The sequence below is a fragment of the Paralichthys olivaceus genome, chromosome 2 (genome assembly GCF_024713975.1).
Source record: "Paralichthys olivaceus isolate ysfri-2021 chromosome 2, ASM2471397v2, whole genome shotgun sequence".
Taxonomy (NCBI): domain Eukaryota; kingdom Metazoa; phylum Chordata; class Actinopteri; order Pleuronectiformes; family Paralichthyidae; genus Paralichthys; species Paralichthys olivaceus.
Window position 1 is genome coordinate 28,750,305 of NC_091094.1, and position 26,775 is coordinate 28,777,079.

The 26,775-nt window shown below is 40.8% G+C and overlaps 2 protein-coding genes across 15 annotated transcripts; both read left to right on the forward strand.

Moving 5' to 3' along the window:
* Positions 1–1,772: 1,772 nt before the first annotated feature.
* Positions 1,773–12,422, forward strand: zc3h11a (zinc finger CCCH-type containing 11A). 14 transcript variants are annotated; one of them, XM_069514304.1, is made up of 18 exons: positions 1,806–1,889; positions 2,153–2,226; positions 3,349–3,421; positions 4,169–4,301; positions 4,418–4,537; positions 4,850–4,973; positions 5,053–5,235; positions 5,379–5,444; positions 5,548–5,721; positions 6,164–6,241; positions 6,364–6,462; positions 6,648–6,710; positions 6,825–7,301; positions 7,439–7,497; positions 7,587–7,983; positions 8,327–8,499; positions 8,813–8,997; positions 11,079–12,422. In XM_069514304.1, the coding sequence occupies exons 4-18, from the start codon at positions 4,248–4,250 to the stop codon at positions 11,296–11,298; spliced, it is 2,472 nt and encodes an 823-aa protein (XP_069370405.1). In that variant the 5' UTR covers positions 1,806–1,889; positions 2,153–2,226; positions 3,349–3,421; positions 4,169–4,247; the 3' UTR covers positions 11,299–12,422. The 14 variants fall into 14 exon arrangements, with proteins under 14 accessions (XP_069370418.1, XP_069370398.1, XP_069370378.1 ...); XM_069514317.1 differs by lacking the exon at positions 2,153–2,226 and having other exon boundaries at positions 1,773–1,889; positions 4,102–4,301; XM_069514297.1 differs by lacking the exon at positions 2,153–2,226 and having other exon boundaries at positions 1,773–1,889.
* Positions 12,423–19,035: 6,613 nt separating this feature from the next.
* LOC109640350 (zinc finger protein 235-like) lies at positions 19,036–21,489 on the forward strand. Its single transcript, XM_020104282.2, has 2 exons — positions 19,036–19,345; positions 20,609–21,489. Exons 1-2 carry the CDS (start codon positions 19,051–19,053, stop codon positions 21,364–21,366), a joined length of 1,053 nt encoding a protein of 350 aa, XP_019959841.1. The 5' UTR covers positions 19,036–19,050; the 3' UTR covers positions 21,367–21,489.
* The last annotated feature ends 5,286 nt before the right edge of the window (positions 21,490–26,775 follow it).

Below are 26,775 nucleotides of genomic sequence, written 5' to 3' on the forward strand. Positions count from 1 at the left end.
AGTGACCAGCTGTCACCAACAACGAAATAAGAACAGCAAGACTTCCGGTTACCTTTCTAAATAATAAAGTCAGTAACATTTATGATTATTGTCAACGCGGTTCCACCAGAGGATATTAGCCCTATTATTGATTTTTGATTATTCAATCTGTAAATTGTAGGGATTTTATCGTCATGGGATGAACCCTTTGAGACGTATCATCTCGTTTTCGATGTGGTCCCAAACATTCATAAACAAAAAAGTACAGGGGACAATAATACAAAACACTAAAGTTACAAAAAGCAACAGCAACACACAAGAAAACAAAGTATGGAGAGAAAGATCAGATGAAAAGGTTACAACCTTAGACTACACATAATCTAAAGAGAGGAAAAGGATCATTCTATAAACAAATAAGACCTGAAGGAAATACAAGAAGCCACTGAACAGTGACATCAATACTGAAAACATGTGCAATCTGTTTTAAGATGAGAAAACATTTCATTTTTATATAAACTAAATGACGACAGAGAACGGAGGTTTAAAGGTAACTTATTCCAACCAGAATGAGGCTGAAACATGAATGCTTTTTTATTCTGATAAAAAAATAAAAATTAAAAAAATAAAGAGGCTTGAGGAACTAGTTGTCGAATGAACAAAAAATGTTTTAGACAATAAAAGTTAAAGTTTATGCATTGGAAAATAAATTGTAAGCTATGAAATTGATGTATTATGGCAAGAAGGAGGGAGGCACCTGAGTGTGTCTAACATTTAGCAATGGTGCGTAAAGAAAGAACAGTATGCATTAAAGGTCCAAGTGTGTAAGATTTAGGTGAAAGGGAACTTTAGGCAGAAATTGAATGTAAAATAATCCTCATGATGTTTTCACTAGTTCGTTTCATCTCAATTGTATGAATTGTAGTTTTCTTTACCCCAGAAAAGGCCCTTTATATTTAAATACTTTATATTTACATCGAGGGGGTCCTCTCTATGGAGGCTGCCATGTTTTTTTACATTAGTCCAGACTGGACAAATTAAACACCTTTTGAGGTTTTTAATCACAACTGAAGCTACCACAGGTTCTTTTTCATGTTTGGAAGGAGAGGGTGAGGTGAGGGGTGTTCAGCTGCAACATGCAATTTCAACACTAGATCTCACAAACTGTACCTTTAAGGGGATGAAGAGAAGTGTTAGGGACATTTTATTCCACTAAGTATGTTGAGGCAATTAGTTACAGCGGCACTTCTGTGTTTTCTGGGATGAATATGTTGAGACAGAATGTATCTTTGGTGAATGAGTTGAGTTTTTGTACAGTACAATCTGCATGTATGTAACCTGTAACCCTGCCCACATCACGTGACAGGCCGCATTCAGGCACATGGACCAGATAAGGAGCAGCTCATACTCACATTTTTTTCTGAAGGCCTTAAGGACACCAGTGTGACTCTAAGTGTTAGTGCTTCTCCTGTACATGTAATTACTTAAAGCTAACTTAAGTATACCACAAACAATCAACACAACGATACCAGTAATATTCTTGCACTCTTGGGTTAAGCATCTCCCCTGAGTGAAAGTATGATCTTTTAACAGCTTAAAGTAGCCTATCAAAGGTAAAGGTGCGCATAATCAAGAAAATGAATCACCTGATATCATAAATATATATATATATATATATATGTATGCACACTGAGTGATTTATTATTGTATATGCAGAATTGTAGAGCCACAGCGTGGAACTAACAATATTTTCACTCGACCTGAACGCAGCACACTGAGTGGGCCGTGTTCGTCCACTTGTATCCTGCAGTCGCCATTTTGTTTAGTCCGTGTCCGGCTGCTACAGAAAACGAAGAGGGACGGCTTTTCTCCTACATTACACAGCTTTTATTATCTTTTTAAATCGGAAACCGGTAATTAACACCACATGTTGACACAATACATTTCTGGTACACGGTAGTGTTTAAATGTCAAACGCGAGTACGAGGGTAATTGTCAAATAACAACTCTCTTAACATTTTGCTAACGATAAGGTCGCGAGACACTGGTAGTTTAGGTAGGCCGCTGCTCAGCGTAAATAACTTTAAACCTCACGAACATACACTCTTGAATGTAGAAAGTCGTTTTATCGTTACACGTTATCTAGTTAACACAATTTCTATCGTTTACCGGATAGTTCATGTCCTTCGCTGCTGGGAACCGCTTGTAGATCACCTCAGCTAGCTTTGGGCTGCTTACTATTGTTCCACAGTAAGTATGTGATTGATGTCTTGACTGTCTTGGTTTTCAGTTATTCACTATACGTCTATATCTTGGACCGAAACGGAAGGTGCCCTGTCCCTCGCTTTCCCACTAAACGTCGATTCTGGTCAGCCGCCTCAGATATTTTACCGCCAAACTTGCGTTAATATCAGATCATAAGTGATCTGAGTCCAGGTAGCAGCTTTGTTAGCTGTTAGTTTGACTCTTATTTCCCTCAGAGTGCATTCTATCTATTACTAAAGATGGAAGGCAGACTTGTTGTTCAAGCTGGTCGTCAGTGTCGAACAAGGCCCTCTATGTCTCGAGTAAATACCCAACCTAACTGCTGTGGACTTACTGTAAATGTAATTGTTCTTAATTCTGGATGACATACATGAAATCAATCAACACACAATCATGGGTTGATATTTTAGCGAGTCGGTTCAACGACATGGTTCCCTTTTACAGCTGAATCCTAGTTTGCCCGACAGTCTTTTACTCAAAGAATATTTGTGTCGTCGTGATGTTGTGTTTCTCTTTGTGGAAATGTCGAATTCATTTGTTCTTGTGCACAAATGTCTGTCTCTTAATAACCCATTTTCAGTTCCCTGGGGAGTGTTTTTCATTGGTTTGTAGGTTTAAATTCATCCTCTCCGCCCATTTGTTGGGATCCCTGGATATGGATAGCTTGACTCCCCCTTCAGAATTCATTGGCAGAAGATTTTTTTTTCTTCAGCACTGATAACCTACAATAATGTCTAGAAGCTTGAGTATCTTGCCCATTTTTGCCTGCTGCCATCACCAAATGCCACCAAATCCAAGATGAAGCTGAGGATTTTTTTCCACCTACCCACATTTGTCCCCTTTTTGCCACACCAGTTAAAGCCGATTGGATCAAGTTTTTTCTTTTGTGGCCATGTTCCCCCATTTATTTCTTTAATTAGTTACACCAATTATTAAAAACAATGTTACAATTATCACCAAAGGACTCTATTGCATCCACCATCAGTAATAGTTAGCAGTCTGGCGGAGATAAAGATGTCTCAGAGGAGGGATATCGTAGGAAGACAAGTGTCTCTGGGCGATCCAACCCCCTTTTCCTCTTATCTCATGGATCAAGTGTTCCTTCAGGACTCCATATCCTCACGAAGACAGCCCACCAGCAGTGTGCTCAAGAGGGAGGCAAACTTCTCAGCCACCTCAGGTAAACATTGCAACATGCTAAACTGTTCTCAACAGCTTTTTAGTATGAAATATCATCAGTTTAAGATAGAACTCCTCCCAGGAATCTGAATTAAAATGTCCTGAAAAGTGAATTTTGTTGTATTATGTAAATGCTGAAAACATTGTTTTTAAATTTTTATAAGAATGAACAGTAGCTTTTCCTTAATCTTGCTGAAGATTAAGGGCAGAGGATGGACTTGTTAAGCCCTATGTCACAAAATGTGATTTTTGAATATGGGCTATACAAATAAAACCTGTGCTTGAATGAATTTTAACAGCAGTCCCATCATAATTTCCCAGTTCTATATTGTTTTTCTTGTTCCACGTTTTTTTGGTCGCAGTTTGCTTTTCACGCATGCACCACCCAGCTGGACATTCTCTGCACAACAGCAACAAATCCCCCAAATTATTTACGCGAGAATTGGTGTAGCAGGCAAAGGCAGGAAGTGACGTATTAATTCCGCTGTGGAGATCACATGGATGTCGGCTCTTATCGCCACAAACTCTCTAGACATCTTTGTCTGTGTTGTCTATGTATATGGCACCGCTTTTTCCTCGGGAGATATTTGGGTTTGTTTTTTCGTTTTTCCTTCTGTTGCGTGTTAGAAGCGTCATCTGCTCACTGTGTTTTTCACATCCATTTCTCCTGACTTTCTGCAGACTCAATCCTAGGGAGACAGGCGGAGAAAGTCTCTTTCTGATGTCTTGCTGTGCTTTTGGTTGTCAGGGAGACTGTCAGTCCTGAAGAGAACCATCCACCGCGTTTAAAGTAAAGGTCTAAGTTGGAGACGAATACCAGTGTTGATATGACCAACCATGGAGATGACTGCTACTTCTTTTACTATTCCACCTGCACTAAAGTAAGCAAAGTTTGAGCGCAAAGATCCCACATTTTGTACATGCATAATGTAACCAGTTAGAATGCGACTGGTGGACTGAAGGAGTGGGATCTTTACACCTTTCATTTATGCTTCAGGGAGACAGCTGCCCATTCAGACACTGTGAGGCAGCCATGGGCAATGAAACAGTCTGCAATCTTTGGCAGGAAGGGCGCTGCTTTCGCACCATTTGCAAGTTTCGACACATGGAAATCACAGTAAGTAAAATTTTAACAATAATGAATGAAAGTGTGGGATGTGCATTAGCATTGCTACATCCGCTAGCATTGTTACTTCCTTACTTTTGTGCTTAAAACATGATGTAAATGATGCAGTTTCCAGTCAAATTTGAAAATTGAAATTCAGATCCTTCAGATCAGGTCCTGAAAATACAAACATTGTCTATCCTTCAATTTTATTCAAGTGTGCTGTTGCATGCATTAAGGCATTTTAGTGGACATAAATATGATAGAGATATGATCAGCCCATTTCCATCCATGCTGTTATATATATCATGTGCATCAAAACAGAAAAACCGAAAGGAGATACCTTGTTATTGGGAGAAACAGCCTGCTGGCTGCCAGAAATCACACTGTGCCTTCCTCCATGAAAGGCCCCGCTACATAGAGGGCATGTTTGTCCCACCTGATAAAGGTGAGTGGACATCAAAGTTTTAAACCATTTTACATCCACCTGTGAAAGGCTCTAGTGATAATCCTTGTAATTCTCCCAGGTCTTTGCAAGAATGAGGAGCAGCCACTTGAGGAAACAGCTCTCCCACCAACTGCCCCTCTGGCAACTGCAGCTAACCCCCAGCTCAGAGGGGTCATTAAGACCGAAAGTCAGGAGCCTGTTCCAAGCCCCACTCACCCACCAGTGGTGATTAATCCAGCAGATGATGATGAGGATGAAGATGGTGAGCTGGATTTGATCTCAGTATAACTTCCTTGCCTCTTGCTTCTTTCTCTCTTTTCTTAGAATTTTTTTTAAACATACGTGCCTCAAATTGAGACACATAATTCCCTATAGTCTTAAGCACATGCATCTTAATATTTCCAGACCTTTTCTCAGAGGAGGGAGATGATGGCAGGGGCGGCTCTTCTCATCGAAAGCTACCCAAACTAGGTGAGACTGAGCCACACTCATAAAACTTTGAATACAAAATGTGCTGCCAATTCTGTAATATCAAATTCTAGGTGTTTTCTGATAAGATATTGTAACTTGGCAGATGACTCACTGAATTTTGGAGTCAGCACCCTGGAGGAGATCAGACTCAGGAAGGCACTGAAGACCAGCATGAAGAGAGCAGGTTACCCCATCCAGAGTTCTGATACCTTGGCCAACGGAGAGAAAGAAAACATCCAGTCATTATGTCGTCCAGCCCTCTATGAGGCCAGAGATGGTAAAAAGCAGTTCTTCCGAGGGACTGATTCACAATTCTCTCTCACTCCTCCCAGATTCTGCTTTATTTTCTAATTTTATATAAAAAATACCCATAATGATAATCATCATCTTTCAGAACTGCATTTATGAATGGAGGATAACTTAGTTGTTTCAGAAGGTTTCCTAGTATTATATCTGTTGGTCTACTGATATTCCTCATTTAGATTGTGAGAAATGGTATTAATTGAGGAATATGCCCAAAATTAATGCTGCTAGCTATTACATTCAACATCCTAATTTAATGCCAGTATCTTAACACTTAACACAAAATAAAGGATCATATTAAACTGATAAAGAATTCAAATGAACTGAAAGCATATGACCAATACCTTGATTCCTAAATGAGAAGTCAAGCCATTATCTTCCTGATCTCAACCAGTATTTGGTTCTTCTTAACTCAGGCCCACTTGTCTTTGAAGAAACTGGGAGATCAAGAGGGACTGTGGCTGAAAGGCTCGGAAGGAAGATGCCAATTATCAGTAAATGTGCACTCTTGTTACAACTCATCGCAATATTTTGAGCTTACCAATAGAATTGCGGTGCTACTGCAAAACATATTAATGGTAAGAATACAGAATCTCATTAGTTCTCCCTGCTGTAGATGAAAAAAGTGGAGGCGGTGTCCAGCTGAAAAGGAGTCTGAATGACCGTCTGGGCAGAGTTGTGGATGAGGAAGAGACATTAATGTCCCCACAGAAAGGCAAGTATCAGGAAATATCAGAAGAAGAGGTTCTTATTCTGCATCATCTGCAGCATTTTATTTGAATCATATTTGTTAGAAGGAGGGAAGAGTTGTATCTGTAAAATGTGTATATAAACAGGTTGTGCTTTGATGGGCCCTGAATGAATGTCTTATAAACTACTTTCTTTTTTCCTTTTCTTCAGTTTTTAAACCTATTAAGGAAAGACTTGGATCAAGTACTGCTCTTGTTGCACTCACTGACCCAGGTAAGAAATCAGAAGAAAATGTAATGTTGATTGGATGTTGTCCATTATTTTGTTTGGAAATAATCATGTACATTGAGTAAATTATTGTATCTTGTGCCCTGATTTTCCCAACAGCTGAGACCAACACAGAATCTAAGAAAGCTCCTGAGCAGATTCGCATCAAAACTCTGGAGGAGATCAAACAGGAGAAGGCAGCGAAGTCTCAGTCTAAGAGCCAGAACGATGGTCCTTCTATTGTGGGTCCAGAGAGCACCAAAACCAATAAGGGTGTTAAGCGAGCCATCGCTGTTAAAGATGTCAAAATAGTCTCAGAGATACCCCGAGCCAAGAGGACAAGGCAGGAGGAGCAGAACACCAGCCCAAAGAAGGCAAAGAACACAGGCAACAGCCAAGCACAGACAAACGCAGCTGGGCCCTGTCCTGAGGCTGCAAACATAGAGGAAGTTCGAGTAAAGACCCTGGAGGAGATCCGTAGGGAGAAGGCAGCAAGGATACAGGCTCAACAGGCTGAAAACAAGAGGAGCCCTGATACTGAGGACAATGGCGACAAGATACCTTGCCTACTGAACATCAACGAAACGACTTCCCAAAGTAAGACAGCATGACAAATTATATACTTCTCTGTATCTTGGCTCAAGGACTGTCTTTCAGATTAAATTACATTTTGAATTTGCTGATCTTCATCTTGCATACAGTGTATTTGAATATGATCTTTCTGATGATCTCAGCAGGCAGTATCACAACACAGAAGAGAGCTGAGGTTACAGCTCAAACTGCTGCTCCTGAGGTACAGTCTGGAAGACACTGCAGAATTGGCTTTTGTTGCTTGCTCTTTTGTTCACTGCTGAAGATAGTAATCTTTCTGTGTCTTTCTAGACCAATGTTAAGGTCAAGACCTTCGAGGAGATCATGCGCGAGAAACGCCTTCGCAGGCAGGAAATGGAGGAGCAGGACAAAACCTCAGCTAAAGCAAGTAATTTGATCCCCCTCAAATCCAAGGCTGCATCACCTCTCAACAGCACTACTTCTGGTACAAGAGTTGCAGCTGTGACCTCAGTCCCTGTTAAGCTGAGCTCTTCACCAAGTGAGTCCAAGTCACAGATTCCCAGAAACTACAGGGAGGTCTCAGACAAAAACTCAAGAAACTCCACTGCACCGTCACCAGCCAAGCAGTCCAAAGCAGCTCATCGTGAACCTGCAGAGTTCCCAGCGGTTGATGAAACACTGAGCAATAATCAGAAGAAATCTCCAGAACACACTAGAGATGCCAAAGGTAGCTCACCTCTGTTGTAACCCACATTTCTATTCGGGTGCGAGGGAAACTCACTAAAGCAGGAAATACTAAAGGCTCAAACCACTTACTACCATCTCTGCACTTATAGGCACTTGAGTGACCAATTCATTGTTGGTATTCTACAGACACCTAACACCAAATGTTATGTAAATGATAAAAACCCAGTTTTTGATTTGAAGGGGGTTGGGGATTTCATGAAGCATGATAGAACTGGTGTTCAAACAGGATTTCTTTCAAAAGTATCAAGTGAGTGTCAAGTTCAGAATAGATGATGCACCCACTTGTTTCATCCATTATCCTTAAAACTTCCTTTCTTTTTTAGTGAGGCCCAAACTGAATGTGAAGCCATCTGTCATGAAGCCTGCAGTGCAGGTGAAACCAGGCCAGAAGAGGAGAGGAACAGAGCGATCTGCTGTGGCTGCTGTGAAACCTCTGAACAGTAGCTGTACAGAGGTGGAGGAGCCAATGCAAGAGACACTATGCCAAGATGGACAAGTAGGTTCAGCACACAGTGTTCATGGTTTGACTGGAACAGCTGCCAAAATCTTTAACCATTTCTCTATATTGCTTTCATTTTTCATAGCATATGTATATTTTGTGTCCTTAACATTTGAAGTATTTCTGCTTGACAAGTCCTAAAGGTGTTGACATTACCCAGTTTGTAGCCCTGCTCTCTGATGTATCTGGTGCCTTTATATAATCTGCCTGCAATTAATAGATTTGTCATCTAAGCTTAAATATAAAGAATGGGATGGAGAATCTAAACAATCTAGTTCTGTGAATGACCTTCAGGGACTTGTGTTGCCAGGTGCTACCGTCCTCCAGTGCTACTGTTCCCCCCAGTCCCAGGACCCTGCTCGACTGCAGCTCCAGCCCTCTGAGAGAAGAGCTTCAGACTGTCCCTGTTTTCCCCCCTGACCAGAGTCTGAGCCAGGAAACAAAGCCCACCATCAGTATTGCTACTTCAAGAGAGCCAGATTCACTCCCCCAAAGGTAAATGTGTGAAGAGTTTTAAACATATATTTTAAATTTTAAACCTATATATTTATATATATATATATTGGTAATGTCAGACTTCACAATGGAAATGTCTGCAGGCTTACTTGGTTTACTTATATATGCTGTATAAACCTGTGATCACAAAGACACAAAAATTACAGGATATCACAAGAATGTATTGAGCTATTTGCGTGGTATTGTTGGTATTATTGTGTGTACTCAAACTAGAGATGGAAATTTCTCGCTTCTAAGATGCATCTGTTGTGGACATGGGCAATTCTGCTTCAATGCGGTGACAGAACATAATCCATTAAAGTTTTTTCCACTATGTTCACTTAATAGCGGTGGCCTGCTGCTTCAGTATTGGGGAAGACACACGTTATAGGTCCGGTCACCTTTTAGTCCCAATCCCATTTCAACCCTTTTGCCTACCCCTTCCCCTCCATTTTGCACGTTCATGTGAATGGATTAGTGTGTTGGGATGGATGGGTAGGGGCAAGTGTTCGGGCTGTACAACCCAACGAAACGGACATTTTTCAGACTCAACTTTTAAATCCAAGGGCTAGGGTAGGGAGAAGGGGTGAAATGGGATTGGGCCCCACTGTGTATCTTCCTTCAACGCTTCCACCACTGGCCTGCGGCCTCCTTACACTTTAACTTTAAACGCCAATGCTAATTAGAAGTTATTAGGACCTATCCCAAACTTGATGTTTACTTTGTGTTAGTTTGTTTAGCTCAAGAATTTATGAGGCATATTTAAACATACTATGCACACGCAGTTAACCTGCCACCCACAACGACGTGCACAGCTAGGACATCAGGGTTAAACTGATCAGAACAATCCAGATTCATGAACCGACACTCTTGATTAATTACTAAATAAAAGTGATTGTCACACTCACACACACACACACACACACACACACACACACACACACACACACACACACACACACACACACACACACACCAAAGCTGCAGACGAGAAAAGTTCTAGTTGCAGAAGAAGTGACACCCTGCTTATCCAGGAACATATCGATTCAGCAGGTTATTATAATGATCAGTTCTACATGTGAGGGATTGGAAAAGAGCAGAGGAGTAGAATCTCTTGTTGAGCAGCGCAGGGTAATGTGCCTCAATGCAGTAGTGTTGCCAAGGGGAACCAGGCAGGGCTACCCTGATACATGAAAGGCTATTACCAGAGTCTTCGGTGCACCACACAAGTCTAAACTGCATGACTGTCAAATCAATGCAGAGAAATTCTAAATAACTGAAGACTATTGACGAGAGGGGTCGGAGGGCACTGACCACTGAGACACACTGACTTTTTAATTGAGAAACCTTATTTAGTAAATTACACACTTGTAATAGCAGTCTAAAATACTTTTTGAATAACTGGTTGTATTAATTTTTGAAAAAGCAGCCGTGTGTAGTGATATAGAACATTTAAGGTTTCTCCGCTCACCCCAACCGGTCGAGGCAGATGGTCGCCCACATTGAGTCTGGACTAGAGGTTCCTTCCAGTTAATGAGGGAGTTTTTTCTCTCCAGTCGCCAAACTGCTGCTCATTGTGGGATCTGTTGGGTTTCTCTATAATTTTTAAGGTCTTGACCTTCTATCTAAGTGCCTTGAGATAATGTATATTATGATTTGGCGCTATGCAATTTAGGGCTGTCAACTAATATTCTAAATTCAAATATATATTTGAATATTTAAAAAAAACTAATATTCGATTGTGAAAATTAATATTCGACTTTGGAAAAAAACACATCAGCGGCTGTTTTGCGAGTGGGCGCACTGCATGACAGGACAGGCCACAGGACTTGCACTTGCACAGCGTGACTCACTGCTGAAAGTGAGACGCGACCAGGGTTGCCAGGCGGGTGGATACAAATTTGGGCTGGATTCGGATCGGTTCAGCGGAGTTTTGTAGCTGAAACACGGGCACTTCAGATCCTTCTCCCTGCGACCCTCTGTTCAGCAGGCAGCAGTCTCACTCACTCACACATAAACACACTACAGCGCTGGCTGACGTGCCCCCTAAATAAATAACAAGTCCCTTTTTTGTGTGTCAGCCCAGTCCTGAAGACCCCCATTCAGCCCAAGGCACGGAGACAAAGCGCAGTTGTGACCCGCACCCCCTCCACCTCCAGCGCTGCTCTGTCCACCTCAGCCGTGGATGACTTCGATGAGCTGATAAATGAATTCACTGACGACCATCTAGAGGATGATGTGGACCCTGGCATCGGAGAGGACGACCTGTTGCAAGAACTTTCAGAGATGATTGACAGCTGAGGGTTCCATCTAGCACAATCACCACCACACCTCAATTTCTCATCCACAACCATGTCTTTCTATTTACATGAAGTGAAGACCATCATGTCAACTACAGATCATTTTGAATACATTTTCAAAAGTTTTAATTATTTTAAACTTTTATGTTTATCATCCTCTGATACAAACTTGTTTTTTCCATTTCCTGCCCATATGGTCCTCTTATAGCCCAGAGGCTTACTCTGCAGGGCTTTGGTTTTCTTTATCATGTCGGTTTTAATCAGTGTTCAACCAGGCCCTAAGAAGAAGAAAACCCGAGAGAGACTCTGGTTCTGTTAGTTCTCTTACTTAACATCCTGAGATTGTCAAAAATCTCTGAATATTGTTAAATGTTGGGAATTACTAAAGCCTCATTTTACAGAGAAGTCATATTTGTAAAACAGATTATGCAAAGGGAATAGCAAGCGGAATTCAAGAAATAATCAATACTGCTGCACTTAATAGTAGACTGTCGCTGACAACTTTTCATTCTGTTTATGATTGGAAGAGTGTTGTTGTTCAGCTAGTTCCAAGATTATGACGATAAATGATTTATTTTGATTGAGACGTCCCTGTCAACAAAGCAGTCAGTCCCTGAGAAATTTTTATTCCAGAAATAGTTGTTAACATGAGGAATGTCATCAGTTTAATGTGCTACATATACTTTTCCACTCAGATCTTTTGGAATCCACCTTCTGCCTATGACTGTCCCTCCCTGAGTCGTTTTTTTTGTTTGTGTATAATGGCTGGGTACTTTTTAACCAGGTCTTTTATCTGGTGGGTAAACTTTAAAACGACTAGTCTAGCATCAACTTAAACTTGCTTTCTTGTCTTTGTTAAGGAACACCTCAGGGACTGTTTCTGATTTTGTATGCTCTTCATATGATTCACAAACACTGTATTTCATTTAAACAATGCTGTCGTTAGTTGCATTTTCTTTGTGTATGGGGTTTTTTCGCTTTTGTGTAAGCATTGGTTTATGAGTGGTCTGAGCCAAGATCATTTTGTTGTTTTTTTGTCTTTATGTTTGCTGTTTTCTCAAGCTTACTGTTCATAGTGACTTGTACAAATTGCTATGTAAATAAAATAATGCTTTTAATGACCAACTTGATCAATAGCTAATCACCTAAAATGAAATTCAGCTAATACTACAGTGGTATGAAAAAGTTTGGGCACCCCTGATCATTTTCAAGATTTTCCTTTATGTATCATTGGTTGTTCGGAACAGCAATTTCAATTAAATATATCATATAGCAGACAAACACAGTGATATTTAAAAAGTGAAATGAAGTTTATAGGATTTACAGAAAGTGTGCAATAATTACTTAAACAAAAGTAGGCAGGTGCATAAATTTGGGTACAAACGCTTCCTATAGCTTCCAATGAGGGTCTGGATTCTGGTTGAAGGTATTTTTGACCATTCTTCTTTACAAAACATCTCCAGTTCAGTCAGGTATGATGGTCTCCGAGCATGGACAGCCTGCTTTAAAACAGACCACAGATTTTCAATGATATTCAGGTCTGGGGACTGAGATGGCCATTCCAGAACGTTGTACTTGTTCCTCTGCATGAATGCTTTGGTAGAATTTGAGCGGTGTTTATTGTCGTTGTCTTGTTGAAGTATCCAGACCCGGCGCAACTTCAACTTTGTCACTGATTCTTGAACATTGTTCGCAAGAATTTACTGATACTGACTGGAATCCATGCGACCTTCAACTTTAACAAGATTGCCAGTACCTGCACTGGCCACACAGCCCCACAGCATGATGGAACCACCACCAAATTTAACTGGGTAGCAAGTGTTTGTCTTGGAATGTTGTGCTCTTCTTCCGCCATGCATACCACCCCTTGTTATGTCCAAATAACTCAATTTTAGTTTCATCAGTCCACAGCACCTTATTCCAAAATGAAGCTGGCTTGTCCAAATGTGCTTTAGCATACCTCAAGCGACTCTTTTTGAGGTATGGGCGCAGAAAAGGCTTCTGCCGCATTACTCTCCCATACAGCATCTCCTTGTGCAAAGTGCGCTGAATAGTTGAACGATGCACAGTGACACCATCTGCAGCAAGATCATGTTGTAGGTCTTTGGAGCTGGTCTGTGGGTTGAGTTTGACTGTTCTCACCATCCTTCGCCTCTGCTTATCTGAGATTTTTCTTGGCCTGCCACTACAGGCCTTAACTAGAACTGTGCCTGTGGTCTTCCATTTCCTCACTATGTTCCTCACAGTGGAAACTGACAGCTGAAATCTCTGAGCTAGCTTTTTGTATCCTTCCCCTAAACCATGATGTTGAACAATCTTTGTTTTCAGGTCATTTGACAGTTGTTTTGAGGCTCCCATGTTGCCAGTCTTCAGAGAAGATGCAAAGGGGAGAACAACTTGCAACTGGCCACCTTAAATTCCCTTTCTCATGATTGGCTTCCTATAAACTTCATTTCACTTCTTAATATCACTGTGTTTGTCTGCTATATGATATATTTAATTGAAATTGCTGTTCCGAACAACGAATGATACATAAAGGAAAATCTTGAAAATGATCAGGGGTGCCCAAACTTTTTTATGCCACTATATATGCCAGGGTTGGGACCAACTTCAGATGTTGATTCATACAAGAAAAGAAGTGTAAGCTCATGTTTCAGTTTAGCTCTTAATTAACATTGTTTCCTCAATTCCACACAACTAAATGGGATAATGTATTATAAGGAAGATTAATTTAATGTGACAAAGAAATGCTGTGAACAGAATATTCAGGAAAACCCAACATGACTGAAAAAAACAAACTGCAGGATCTGAAATCATCACAAAGTGTAATTGTGCCTCTCAAATAGTTCCATAAAAACTGACTGATTAGACTATTTGTTATCAAACTGCACATAATAGACGGAGTGTCTAAATACTGCTTCAAAATATTAAGGGAACACTTGAATCACATTAAATCTTAATGAATGAATCATTCAAGTTGAAAATCTTAACTGATGTATATTGTATAAAATGTTAAGCACATAATTATACAACAATGGCCAATGGAAACCAAAATCATCAACCCATTGAAGGCTGGATTCCAAGCCACCCAAAATCAAAGTAAAAAATTGAAATCACAGGCTGATCCAACTTTCGTGAATTTCATCATCAATGTTACTCAGTAGTGTGTATGGCCCCCACCTGTGCCTGTATGCACACCTGACAACGCCTGGGCATGCTCCTGATGAGTTGGCAAGGGTGTCCTGGGGGATCTCCTTCCAGACCTGGATCAGGGCCTCCTTGAGAGTGTGTGGTGGTACTTTGTGGCGTCAGATGCATGATACATAATGTCCCATAGGTGCTCAATTGGATTTCTGCAGGGTAACACGAAGGCCAGTCAGCGGCATCAGTGCCTTCATCATCCAGGAACTGCATACACACTCTGGCTACATGAGGCTTAGATTTTCCTGCACCAGGAGGAACCCGGGCCCCACTGCCAGGTCTGGAAATCTCTCTGAGGTTTTCATCCCAATACCTACCAGCAGTCAAGGTACCGTTGGCTATGCCATGAAGGTCTTTGCAACCCTCCAAGTATATGCTTATGCTTATAACTCTTTCACACCTGTCACATGTGCTCAGTGTGAACCTGTACTCATCTGTGAAGAGAACAGGGCAACAATGGCAGACCTGTAAATTCTGGTGTTCTCTGGCAAATGCTAACTGAGCTGCCCAGTGCTGGGCTCAGGGTTCCACTAGAGCAGGGCTTTTCAAAGTATGGGGCGCGCCTCCCCTAGGGGGCGCCAGAGTTCTTCGGGGGCGTGATTGTGGTGCTGTGAGGTGTTAAAAAAAGCACAGAGGTTTGAAATGTGTAAAAAAAAAGATGTTCTAAAAGTACAGATGTTTGAAATGTGTGAAAATGTGTTCAACAACCATTTTTTAAGTATGAATGGAACATTAAGTATTGCAACAGCAAAACATGGGGGTGGGGGGTGGGGGTTAGGGTTAGGGCTAACTCTCCCACACTTTGAAAACCCCTGCACTAGAGGATATCGGGCCTTAGTGCCACCCTCATGGAGTCTGTTTCTGACCAGTAGCCTGCTGGAGGTCATTTGTATGGCTCTGGCAGTGCTCCTCCTGTTCCTCCTCGCACACAGATGCAGATGTTGGGCCTCCTGCTGGGTTGATGGCCTTCTACAGCCCTAACCAGCTCTCCTTGTGTAACAACCGGTCTCCTGGTATCTTCTCCATCCATGCTCTTGAGACATGTGCTGGGAGACACAGCAAACTTTCTTGTGACTGCATGTATGGATGTGCCATCCTGGAGAAGGTGGACTGAGCTGCAGGTACAGCTTCATGCTACCAGTAGTGACAAGGACACTAGCAGAACGCAAAACTATGGAAAAATCAGTCAGGAAGGATAAAGAGAGAGCAACTGTCTATGGCCACCACATGTAAAACTATTCCCTTATTGGGGGTTGTCTTGCTTTTGTATCTCCATTGCACCTGTTGCCACTTTCATTTGCACCAAAGCAGGGGGGAATTTATTCACAATCACTTGTGCTTCCTAAATGGACAGATTGTTTAACTGTTATGATTTTTTTTCACAAATAGCTTGAGATAATGTAGTGAATTGGCACTATATAAATACAATAAAATTGAATTTAATTGAACTGAATTGACGCCTAAATATTTTTGAAAGGCCATCAGTGCTGTGACTACTGGATTTTTTTTTTTTTATTATATAAAATGATACACAAATACAAACAAAGAAGGTGTATTCCTGTTCTATTGATCAGATAATTATATCTCAGATGGAATGAAAAAGAAAACTAAAGGAAACATGTTCAATAACATGAAAGCACATAAGAAAACAAAAATATGGACTTTCTTGTGTTTGATAGTCTTCAGTGATTTAAAAGAAAAGCTATACCTCGTTCTTCTACACCCTGAACAGGCATTTTTAATGTGATATCAAGAAATAGTCAACAACTACTTGTTGTTTTTCAGCTAGATCAATAACAATTTGAATAAAAAGGCTTAAAGAACCATTTCAAGGTGGTTCTTAATTGAAATAACTTTCTTAAATATGTTTTTTTTAAAGAAAAAATATTTAATTAGGTTCTTTAGAGCACCCATTATGGTCCCTCAAAGAACCATCAAAAGAAAATTATTTGGGGCACCTGTGGAGTTTCTTTTAAGAACTGTTTGAAAAAATGGTTTCTCAGACTGGAATTATCTTTGGGTCTTTAATGGAGCTCTGCAGAGGGTTTCACACTCAGCATGAACGCTCAGAGTGGAACAACCCCGAATAGGGAAAGAAGACGGTTTTATACAGTCAGGTAAACAGGAAACATGAGAGACAACTGTTTCTGAGTAATAGCATTAAAACTGAAGCCACCTGAAGTCTGGTTAACACAGGAAACTGTCTGCTCTTGCTTCTGAGGTTACATCTGCCAAGGTAAAAATGTAAAAGGTGTCTGTCTAGTTTCGAATCGTCTGTCTGCACGTACGCCAGACAGTTCCTCTTATGCGAGCACAACTGTGTTTCTATATCAGGAGTTATTGTTGAACACAGTACACGAGCATTGCTCAGACATAGGAAAGAGTTCAAGCAAAGTTCATATGTAAGTTTTATCATTACAGGTTCTTTGTGGAACTTTAAATGTACCTTTATTAAGTTTAGCAACAATAACTCCAAGAAGAAAGATGACATACGCTCCTCATTTTCAGATTCACCCTCTGTAACTACATTTCCATCAACTTCATCTTCATCTTCTTCCCCTTCCCTTTCCTCTTTCCCCCCCTCTGTCTAGACATTTGCCGCATTTGACACAGTTAACCACCAGATGCTTATTTCTTCCCTTCAGGATCTGGGTGTCTCAGGCTCTACTCTCTCCCTGCTCTCATCCTACCTCAATGGCCGCATTCACCAGGTAACTTGGAGAGGATCTGTATCAGAACCTTGTCCTCTCACTACTGGGGTCCCTCAAGGTTTTGTCCTGGGTCCTCTCCTCTTCTCTCTGTACACCAACTCTCTTGGCTCTGTCATTCACTCACATGGCTTTTCTTACCACAGCTGATGATACCAAACTAATCCTCTCTTTTCTTCAATATGAAACACAGGAAACAGCACGAATCTCTGACTGACATCCCTCAGTGGATGTCTGCACACCATCTGAAAATGAACCTTGACAGGATCAAACTTCTTTTCATTCCAGGGAAAGTCTCTCCCAGCCATGACCTAACTATTACCATTGACAACTCTGTGGTAGCCCCCGCCATGACTGCTAGGAACTTGGGTGTGACATTCAACAGTCAACTCTCCCTTACTGCCAACATTACTGCAACAACCCGCTCATGTAGGTACATGCTCCACAACATCAGGAGAATACGTCCCCTTCTCACTCAGAAGGTGGCACAAGTTCTGGTCCAGGCTCTGGTCATCTCATGCCTAGACTACTGCAACTCCCTCCTGGTTGATGTGGAGGATGCAAGCAAACCACCAAACAAAATCACAACTGTTTGCTGTCCTGGCTCCTCAATGGTGGAATGAGCTCCCCATTGACTCCAGGACAGCAGAAAGTCTTCATATCTTCTGTCGCAGACTAAAGACATGTCTCTTAAGATTACACCTTGGTGATGAAGATGAGGTCTAATAACCACACACACACACACACCAAAAAAATAAATATATATATATATATATATATTTGATACATAATTCAGAATATTATTAATCACCAACCAATTGTCAATTCTGGATTTGTTTCCCCCTCTTGGTGTAAATGTTTAACTTTTAGACCCCGGATCAAAGTTTCTCCACATCTGATAAGTTGTTGTCATCAAAATCTCCCACTACATCATTGTATTGAGGCTTTCCTCATCTAAGAGGCCACCTATCTTCCATCCTTCTATAGAAAGTAATCAGGAGGGGTTTATGACAATTTAAGATCTGAAATCACATTCGGTAAATTTTCCACAAGTCTTTTGTTTCAGATGTCGTTATTATAACCAGACATTAGCTATAATCAGAAATAGACTTCATTTTTCCAGGGCATCTGTTGCCACACCTCCATTGTGTGAATAATCATCTGTCTCCTCACTGTCACGCCAATAGAATAAGTCTCATGTAAATAACAAACAATGAGATTTTTGCCCTTTTCACAACAAAAATAGAGCTTTTCTCTTTTAAGTCCCTAACATTTAATGAACCAAACGAAATGTTCACATTAATGGTCCAGTGTGTAAGATTGAGGTGAAAGGGATCTATTGGCAGAAATTTAATGTAGGATAATCCTCATGATTTTTTCCATAGTTCATTTCATCTAAATTGTATGAATTGTAGTTTTCTTTACACCAGAAAAGGCCCTTTATATCTAAATACTTTGTATTTACATCTAGGCGACCCTCTCTATGGAGGCCGCCATGTTTTTTACATTAGTCCAGACTGGACAAACTAAACACCTTTTGAGTTTTTATGAAAACTGAAGCTACCACAGGTTCTTTTTCATGTTTGGAAGGAGAGGGTGAGGTGAGGGGTGTTCAGCTGCAACATGAAACTTCAACACTAGATATCACTGAATTCTAAACACTATAACTTTAACACTGACAAAAAGAAACAAAAATAGATTCTGCAAATAAATAGTTTGTAATGAGCCCTCTCAGTTTTCAGACAGAGCTTCAAGAAGTCTGGTTCCTCTCCATCATGGTGTCTACACCTGTGAGTGAAGTCCCAGCGCTGTTACTGTGCGGTGCTGTGTAGTCCCCCGTCCAGATGGGGGCGTGGCAGCCGGAGTGTCGGGACCACGCAGGAGCCGGTGTTTCCTGGAGAGTGGATGTAAACAGAAGGACGTCCCTCTCTGGAGACAGCAGCGCAGCAAGCATGAGCGGACTGGAGCCGTTGACCGTGTTTGTGAACGACAGGCTGACAGCGGCGGGCGAGGAGATCCTCCGCGCCGTCAGAGACGCGGTGGTGGAGTATCAGAGTGAAATCCTCCGCTCCAAGCAGGAGAACGAGCGGCTCAGACGACTCCTCAACGTCGCCGTCCAGCGGCTGCTGCTGCAGCCAGGTGAGCCCCCGCTGCGCTGTCATCGATGAGCTCTGAACACGAGGCCACATCCCACTCAACATACATCCGTTCTAATGGAGCTGGGTCATTATGTATGATGATGATGAGGATTCCATCCACCTCTCAGGAACTGACCTGACAGACTCACTGGTTCAGGGTCACCACAGATCTCATTGATACATATGTTTAGGGTTTCAACAAGTCTTATCCTGCATTAAAATGCCATTGTGGAATATTCTCAAACAACATCAATCATTGTAGTTACGTTATGCCAACACAAGCCTTCAAATCATGAACCAGCTGAGAAATCAGCACAGGACAAATACACTGACAAGGCACAATTACTTCTACTAGCACTAAAGACACAGAACAGCAATAGCACATTAAGATAATCACGCCGTCAAAAATAAATCTGGGTTTGTATGGTGGAATAATCTATGTGAATGGACATGTTAGTGGGTCATTTTGATAAAAAAATGTACATAGATGTTTGGATTCACCTTTGATTCATACATTTTCAACATAGACTTACTACAGAATCATTCCAGAATACAGCAACACAATATAGTCTTACAATATCAGCAGGAGATAGGAGTTTACAGTTGTGTCAGTGAGTTTACTGAAGAAGCAGCATATTTTTTAATAGAATTATAACACAACATTCCTTTGATTCATCTCTCATAAACTCAAACAAAGTGTTTATATGGAGGTGTTATTTAAAGGTAAATAGTCCTTTAAAAGTCTAGTGGGAATATGACCTAAAAGACGATGGTTTACATGAAGAAACTGTTGAACCCAGCTCAGACAGATCTACAGAATTTGTGATTCACTACCTTCTTTCTCTGACCGCTAATGTGTTGAGGGTTTTGTACGCAGTGAGGCTGCTGCAGCCTCAGGGTCGTGTGTGGGAGTAAAGTTGAGATAACCGTATTTAACTTGTATTGACACATGGCAGTGCAGTATATCACAAAGGAATTATTTCCTTAATTTGGGGGAAGTGGACATTTTTTGATTTCAGAAAAACAGTTGTGATCTGCTTAGAGAAATGAAAAAGCAGCAGGACCATGTAAAAGCTGAAGTTAAACCTTATGGTCAGACCACACAGCCAAGGTATGATGCGTTTTACCTGAAGAAATTAACCTGATAGTTGGGCAACTGAATGTTTTTGATAATGTTCCCTGCAGGTCAGGGTGAGACATTCCTAGATGAGACAATGATATTTTCATTCAGAAACACCTGACTGTGATGTTGGTCACCTTTCAGAACCTCACACTCTCCAGCCCAGAGAAGATGGCCAACCATGTGAGTGGAGGAGCAGTATGGAGCTGCTGCCACAAGTTAAAGAAGAACCAAACATCACAAACTCAGAGGAGGGGAACTGTCATCATGCTGAGCAAATACAAAGGTCACATCCTCCACCGGCTGAGACTGTCTCCCCACCTCCACTAACATCCCAGGAGATAAAGGCAGAGAGTGACAGAGAGGGCGACAGGAATCACCAGCCAGACGACAGTTTATCACCCTCTCTGACTGTTCACCCAAATTGCAGAGTGGCTCAGGGTGATTCTTGCGCCAGCACTGCAAAGAGTCACAGGACTCAGAAAGCAGACCAGCAGGTGAAAGGCTCACTTCGCTCAAATGCAAAACAGAGTTCTCACATCCTGCAAATAAAAAGTGTGAGATCCCTGAAGCCTCCTCTGTCTCGCTCCTCTCACCCAAGTCAAAGCATCCAGAGGTGGCACAGCTGTAAAGAGTGTGGGAAGGGCTTCAGCTTTGCCTGCCAGCTGGAGGTCCACATGCGCTGGCACACCAAGGAGAAGCCATACAGCTGTGCAGTGTGCCGGAAGAGCTTCACCACGGTCAGCATGCTGAAGAGGCACCACCGCATCCACACCGGAGAGAAGCCCTTCCGCTGCCACGTCTGCGGGAAATGTTTCAACCAGTCGGCACACCTCAACACCCACTTCAGGCTTCACACCAGAGAGAGGGCCAGCTGGAGACAAGCACCACATCCAAAGTGAAGTCTGAAGAACAGGGAATGAATCTGTTAACTGTAAAATGCCTGACATGTCCAGCTTTCCGCTTCAGACAGTGTACAATTATGGTTGGTGTCTTGTTGTGCAATAAAGCACTGTATATAAAGATTTCTGATCCATTGATTCTGTTGTTTATCACATCACCACCAAATGTGTTTAAAGGACAGATTTGTTCAGCATTTGACTCACCTGTTTCGTAACTAAGATGCTTCTATTGAACCAAGGCCCTCCACAGGAGCAGAGACATGGTGAAGACCGTGGGAAACTTAAGTGAGCGCCACCAGCTGGAAGTGAGCTGGAACTGGAAAACTAAATGGAAAACTAATTTCATCATTATAACTGTATTAGTTAAAGAAAGTTATACTATCTGAGTGAGCTAAGTCAACCAGGAATACATTTAATTTTGATGAAGCTAAACCTAATAGGCAACTTTTATCGTGTGAAATAGAATGAAAACTTAAAGGGGATATTTGCCAATTTGTAAAAGATGTTTTGTTTTGAATTTGATCAGACTGAACCTGGTATTCCATATTCTGAATTTGAAAGGTGTTACCTATTCAGGATGTACCCCACCTCTCTCCAGATGCCAGCTGGGATTGTTTCCAGTAGCCCCTGGACCCTCAAAGGAAAAGCTGAATAGATGATGGAATGGATGGACGATGGATGGATGGAAGGTATGAATAAATATTTGAATTGAATCCAATTTTAAAGTTGAGTAGTGTTCACTTTTAGCCTTGTTCATCTCTTGATAAGGTAATTTTTGATGATTACATACCAGTCACAAAATAGAAAGTTACTTATAGTAAAATATTTGATCATACAACGCTGGTAAGATGTGCATTATCATTGTAGTGATCATGTGATATGCTTTATAGCACAAAGTGGGGGGCCAGACTAGAGCCCTCTATCTTCCAATGTCCATTTCATATAATGGGGAAAATAACCCTTTTGTTTGAAGCACTATCTGTAAGACTTGGTCACTGCTACAGTTTGTTATGTCCACCATGATGGGATAATATGATAATGCTGACATCTGCTGGAGGTTAACTGTTACTGGCACTTGGGGAAAATGACAATAAATAAGCTTCCTCTCTGTACAAACATGAAGTTGATCCTGTAATCTTTGTTCAGTGTTACTTTGTGCAGTGGTCAGTTAATAACTGAAATCCTATATGTGTCCTCATTGACCACACTGTAAATCTACCCTGTAGACACAGCTGTTGCATGTCTGTCTGCCCTGGAAGGGAGATCTTCTTCTCTGTGGCTCTCCCTGAGGTGTCTTCCATTCTTTTCTTTTTTATAAAGTGTGAGGGTCTGAGGACAGCAGATGTTGTGATGCTGCACAGATTGTTAAGCCCCTTGAGACAAATATAAATACAATTTGACTTGACCTGACTGAAAATAGTTATACAGTTACACAAATTGTGTTCTTTAGGCTTTTTAAAATAAAATAATGGATAATACATCAAAGTGTCAAGTCTCAGCTTTTGGCCCAATTTTGGCCCTAACATTCGCTGTGATTCAAGAATAAAGTGACTTGATTGTGGTGGTCAAAGGTCACTGTGACCTTACAAATCACACTTTTGTTCATAACTCAAGAAATAATGAGCCAATAATGTTTCAATTTCACCCAAATTTCTGATCAGATAAAATGCTGAAACGATGACATTTCATCGTTGTGGGAAGCGTTGGGTTTCTACCTAAAATAGTGTAGAGTATTTCAACTACAATGTAAAGTGCCTTGAGATAAGGTGTGTTGGAATTTGGCACATTTAAAAAAATTTAATTGAATTAAACTAAGGAGCCCACATTAAAACAGGTAATTATCTGCACTGCAGAGTTGTATTCACATGATAAGTGTGAAGGATCAACCTTTTATAATTTGTAGCTTCTTTGCAGAAACACCTATATTTAAATCCATGTTTTCGGCTGTCATGGCAACAACTGTATGTTCTATCTATTCTATCCTAGAGGAGACTTGATTAGCCAGTCAGGTACAGCAGAGTCAAAATTGTATTTATTTTTCCATACAGCACAAATCAATAAATTACCAAAAATATCACTTATTACAGCAGTGCAGTGCTCTTTCTAAGCATGCCTGTTTGGAATGGACTGTTTGCTTGAGCTGTGGTAATGCTGGTATGCTAGTAATTCTTGACAAGTCCAAGCCGCTGCTGCTATAGAGCGCTTGTCTAGTCTTAATTCAATTTAATATTAATATAAAAATGTGTCAGTGATGACAGTCATGATATGTTTTATTGTTGTTCAGTGGTAAAACAGATTTTCTTCACCACTGAAATTATTTTAGGCTCATCTCTCCTCACTCTCCAGCTCATTTACTACTTATTCGTTTTCCTGTGTGCACCTGCTTTTTATACCCAACTAGATTTTTGTCTATATCTAGATTTTTGATTTGATTTTACTCCTCATACTGACATTAATCTCCAACTCAGATGGCTCAGACTGGACTGAGTTGCCATTTAGACTAACACTGAAACAACACAGAGCTAATTAAGAAACATTCAGGCATTTATGTGTACATCAGTGCAATCTTCTCAAATTTATGTTCTTCCTACAGATACTTGGGAGCTAGAACCCTCAGCTACAAGGATCCTCTCCTGTGGAACCAGCTCTCAGTTTGGTTCAGGAGGCTTCACTACATTGACGGTTAGATTTAAAATGTTCCTCTTTGATAAAGCTGTCTGGCTGAGGTTAGCCCTGATTAGTTATGCTGCTATAGGCCTGGACTGCTAAGGGAACTTTCATCAGGCACTAAACACTTCTCTCTCTCCCTCTCTCCCCTCTTTTCCACCCATCTCTCCTCTCGTCCCATTTTTTCTCTGCTCATCCCAACCAGTCGAGGCAGATGGCCGCCCACGTTGAGTCTGCTTCTGTTAGAGGTTTCTTCCAGTTAATGAGGGAGTTTTTCTCTCCACAGTCTCCAAGTGCTTGCATATTTTGGGAACTTTTAGGTTTCTCCATAATACTGTACGGTCTTCTCCTTACTATGTAAAGTGCCTATAGATAATGCATCTTGAGATTTGGGTCTATACAAATACAATTGAATTTAATTAACCACATGCACTTGTGGTCTCTGTTAGTGTTTAGTAGTGGGATCCTCATTTATCATGTTTGTGTAGCAGCATAGTAATGGGTACTTTTTCTTTCACATGTGTGCTGGATGGAAAATAAAGATAATTATAGATGTATATTATTTGTCCACTGTCTAGTCAAGTGTCACATTTTTATACAAATACCTCTGCAGATACTCATCAAATATTACACACTTAATTATTTTACGCTTATTATGCTGATGTTCCTCAGTTACATGTGGCATCTATTGCTCTTCTGTCCATCCTTGGAAAGGGATCCCTCACATGTGGCTCTCTGGTTTCCATGTTTTTCCCCTTATTAAGAGTTTTTTTGGGTAGTTTTTCCATTCTCTTGTTGAGGGTTAAGAACAGAGGATGTCATGACTTGTTAAAGCCCTGAGACAAATTGAGATTTGTGAATATGGGCTATGCAAATAAAATGTGATTGATTGATTGTAAACAAAATTGAAAATGTCAAAAGAGAAAAAAAACGAGATGTTTCGGGCTCTCTGATGAGGACACCTGTGTAAGTATTCTCGTTCTTTGGTCCTTTGGTGACAATGAAACAATTGATTCATTTTACAAAAGCTAAGCTCATTGAACCCTTCTGTGCCATCAAAGTATCAAATGTCGGACGTGTTCAGATTAGGAGTGAGCAGATGATCTCATGTTAAAGGCAGCAAAGCTCTGCTCTTTCCAAATAAAAGACTGAGAAACATGAGGGAAAAAAGTGATGTGTATTAAACCAGAATTTTGTGGTACCAGCAGCCCTGACACATACTCTCTGGAGGCTATTGGCCGATTCAGTATTTCTTCAGAGTGAGGGCATTCTGGGTAGTCATCACTGAGGTTCTTATTTTACCACTCTGAGTCATTTCAGTCAGCACTTCAGTTTCATACTTGTAGTTTTTTTTTTAACATATCTCTATATTTAATTTTTCAATGTATACATTGAATATTTTGTAGAGTTCTTAGTCCTGCACATTGTCATGAACATTCTGGCTCATGTCAAAGGGGCTTTGACAACAAATAGTCTACTTCAACCTCACCTCCACGGTGACACAGTTGTCTCAGCCATGGATGAACTGACACATGTAATCAGCTCTGCTGTGTGTTATAAATGATTGTTTAAAGATCATATCATATATCAAGAATATTTGCAAATGGAGTCATAGTGTTGGTGCAGGTGATTTACGGAATATTTATGGGTGATACCAAACATCTGTAAATTCAGTATTGTCAACTTTTACCTGGCCTGTGATTTCAGGAAGAAAAGCCTTAAGAAGACAGCTGGGTTGAATAATATTTGGGGATGCTGTACATGGTAAATGGTTTGTATACAGTTTTCCAGTCTCATTGACCAGTCAAAGCGCTTTAGTTTTGCCACCCACCCAGTGCATCTATGTGCAGCACTTTCTATATCATACATCAATCTTACACTGGTGGCACAGCCAATTTGAGGTTCAGCATCTTGCATAAGGCACGCGGAATGGGGGAGACTGGGATCGAACCGTCTCTGAAATAGCAGTTCCTACTCTATTTGTATTCAAGGCAGTAATAATAATTAGTGGTAACGTGGGTGCCTCCATTTAACCGTGTGGAGATAAACCTTTTCATGTAGATGGATAATAATCAAAAACAGAGAAAGGCTGCCTCTCAGTGTATTAATAAATAACTGAGACTTAATAAAAAAGGATCCACTTTAAACAGATATCGTTCACATGTACAGGTGATTTGAAGGCACAGTGTGTCGAATTGTATGATATCTAGTGTTCAAATTTCATGTTGCAGCTGAACACCCCTCACCTCACCCTCTCCTTCCAAACATGAAAAAGAACCTGTGGAACCCTTTAATTGTCATAAAAACTCAAAAGGTGTTTAGTTTGTCCAGTCTGGACTAATGTAAAAAACATGGTGGCCTCCATAGAGAGGAGCCCCTCAATGTAAATATAAAATATTTAAATATAAAGGGCCTTTTCTGGGGTAAAGAAAACTACAATTCATATAATTGAGATGAAATGAACTAGTGAAAACATCATGAGGATTATTCTACATTAAATTTCTGCCAATAGATCCCTTTCACCTAAATCCCACCACTGACGTGAGTTTGGATTAGAATTTGTAAAGTTAAATACATGTTTTAATGCTCTTTTAATTTCCCCCATTTGTTGTAAAGGATGAACTTGGTTGTAACATGTGGTTTGCTATGTTGTGCTGATGTCAAAATGGCACAAGTCACATCTTTCTGATTTATTTTGGCCCCTGCATGCCGACCTCCAGTTACGTGGAGCGTGTGCACGCA

Bases quoted from the DNA above. Each gene is read 5' to 3' on its own strand.
- LOC109640350 (XM_020104282.2), top strand. From the start codon at position 19,051: ATGGGGGCGTGGCAGCCGGAGTGTCGGGACCACGCAGGAGCCGGTGTT. The intron at 19,346-20,608 runs GTGAGCCCCCGC...GTCACCTTTCAG, and splicing joins GCGGCTGCTGCTGCAGCCAG to AACCTCACACTCTCCAGCCC.
- zc3h11a (XM_069514277.1), top strand. From the start codon at position 4,248: ATGACCAACCATGGAGATGACTGCTACTTCTTTTACTATTCCACCTGC. The intron at 5,445-5,547 runs GTGAGACTGAGC...GTAACTTGGCAG, and splicing joins TCGAAAGCTACCCAAACTAG to ATGACTCACTGAATTTTGGA. The intron at 7,498-7,586 runs GTACAGTCTGGA...GTGTCTTTCTAG, and splicing joins CTCAAACTGCTGCTCCTGAG to ACCAATGTTAAGGTCAAGAC.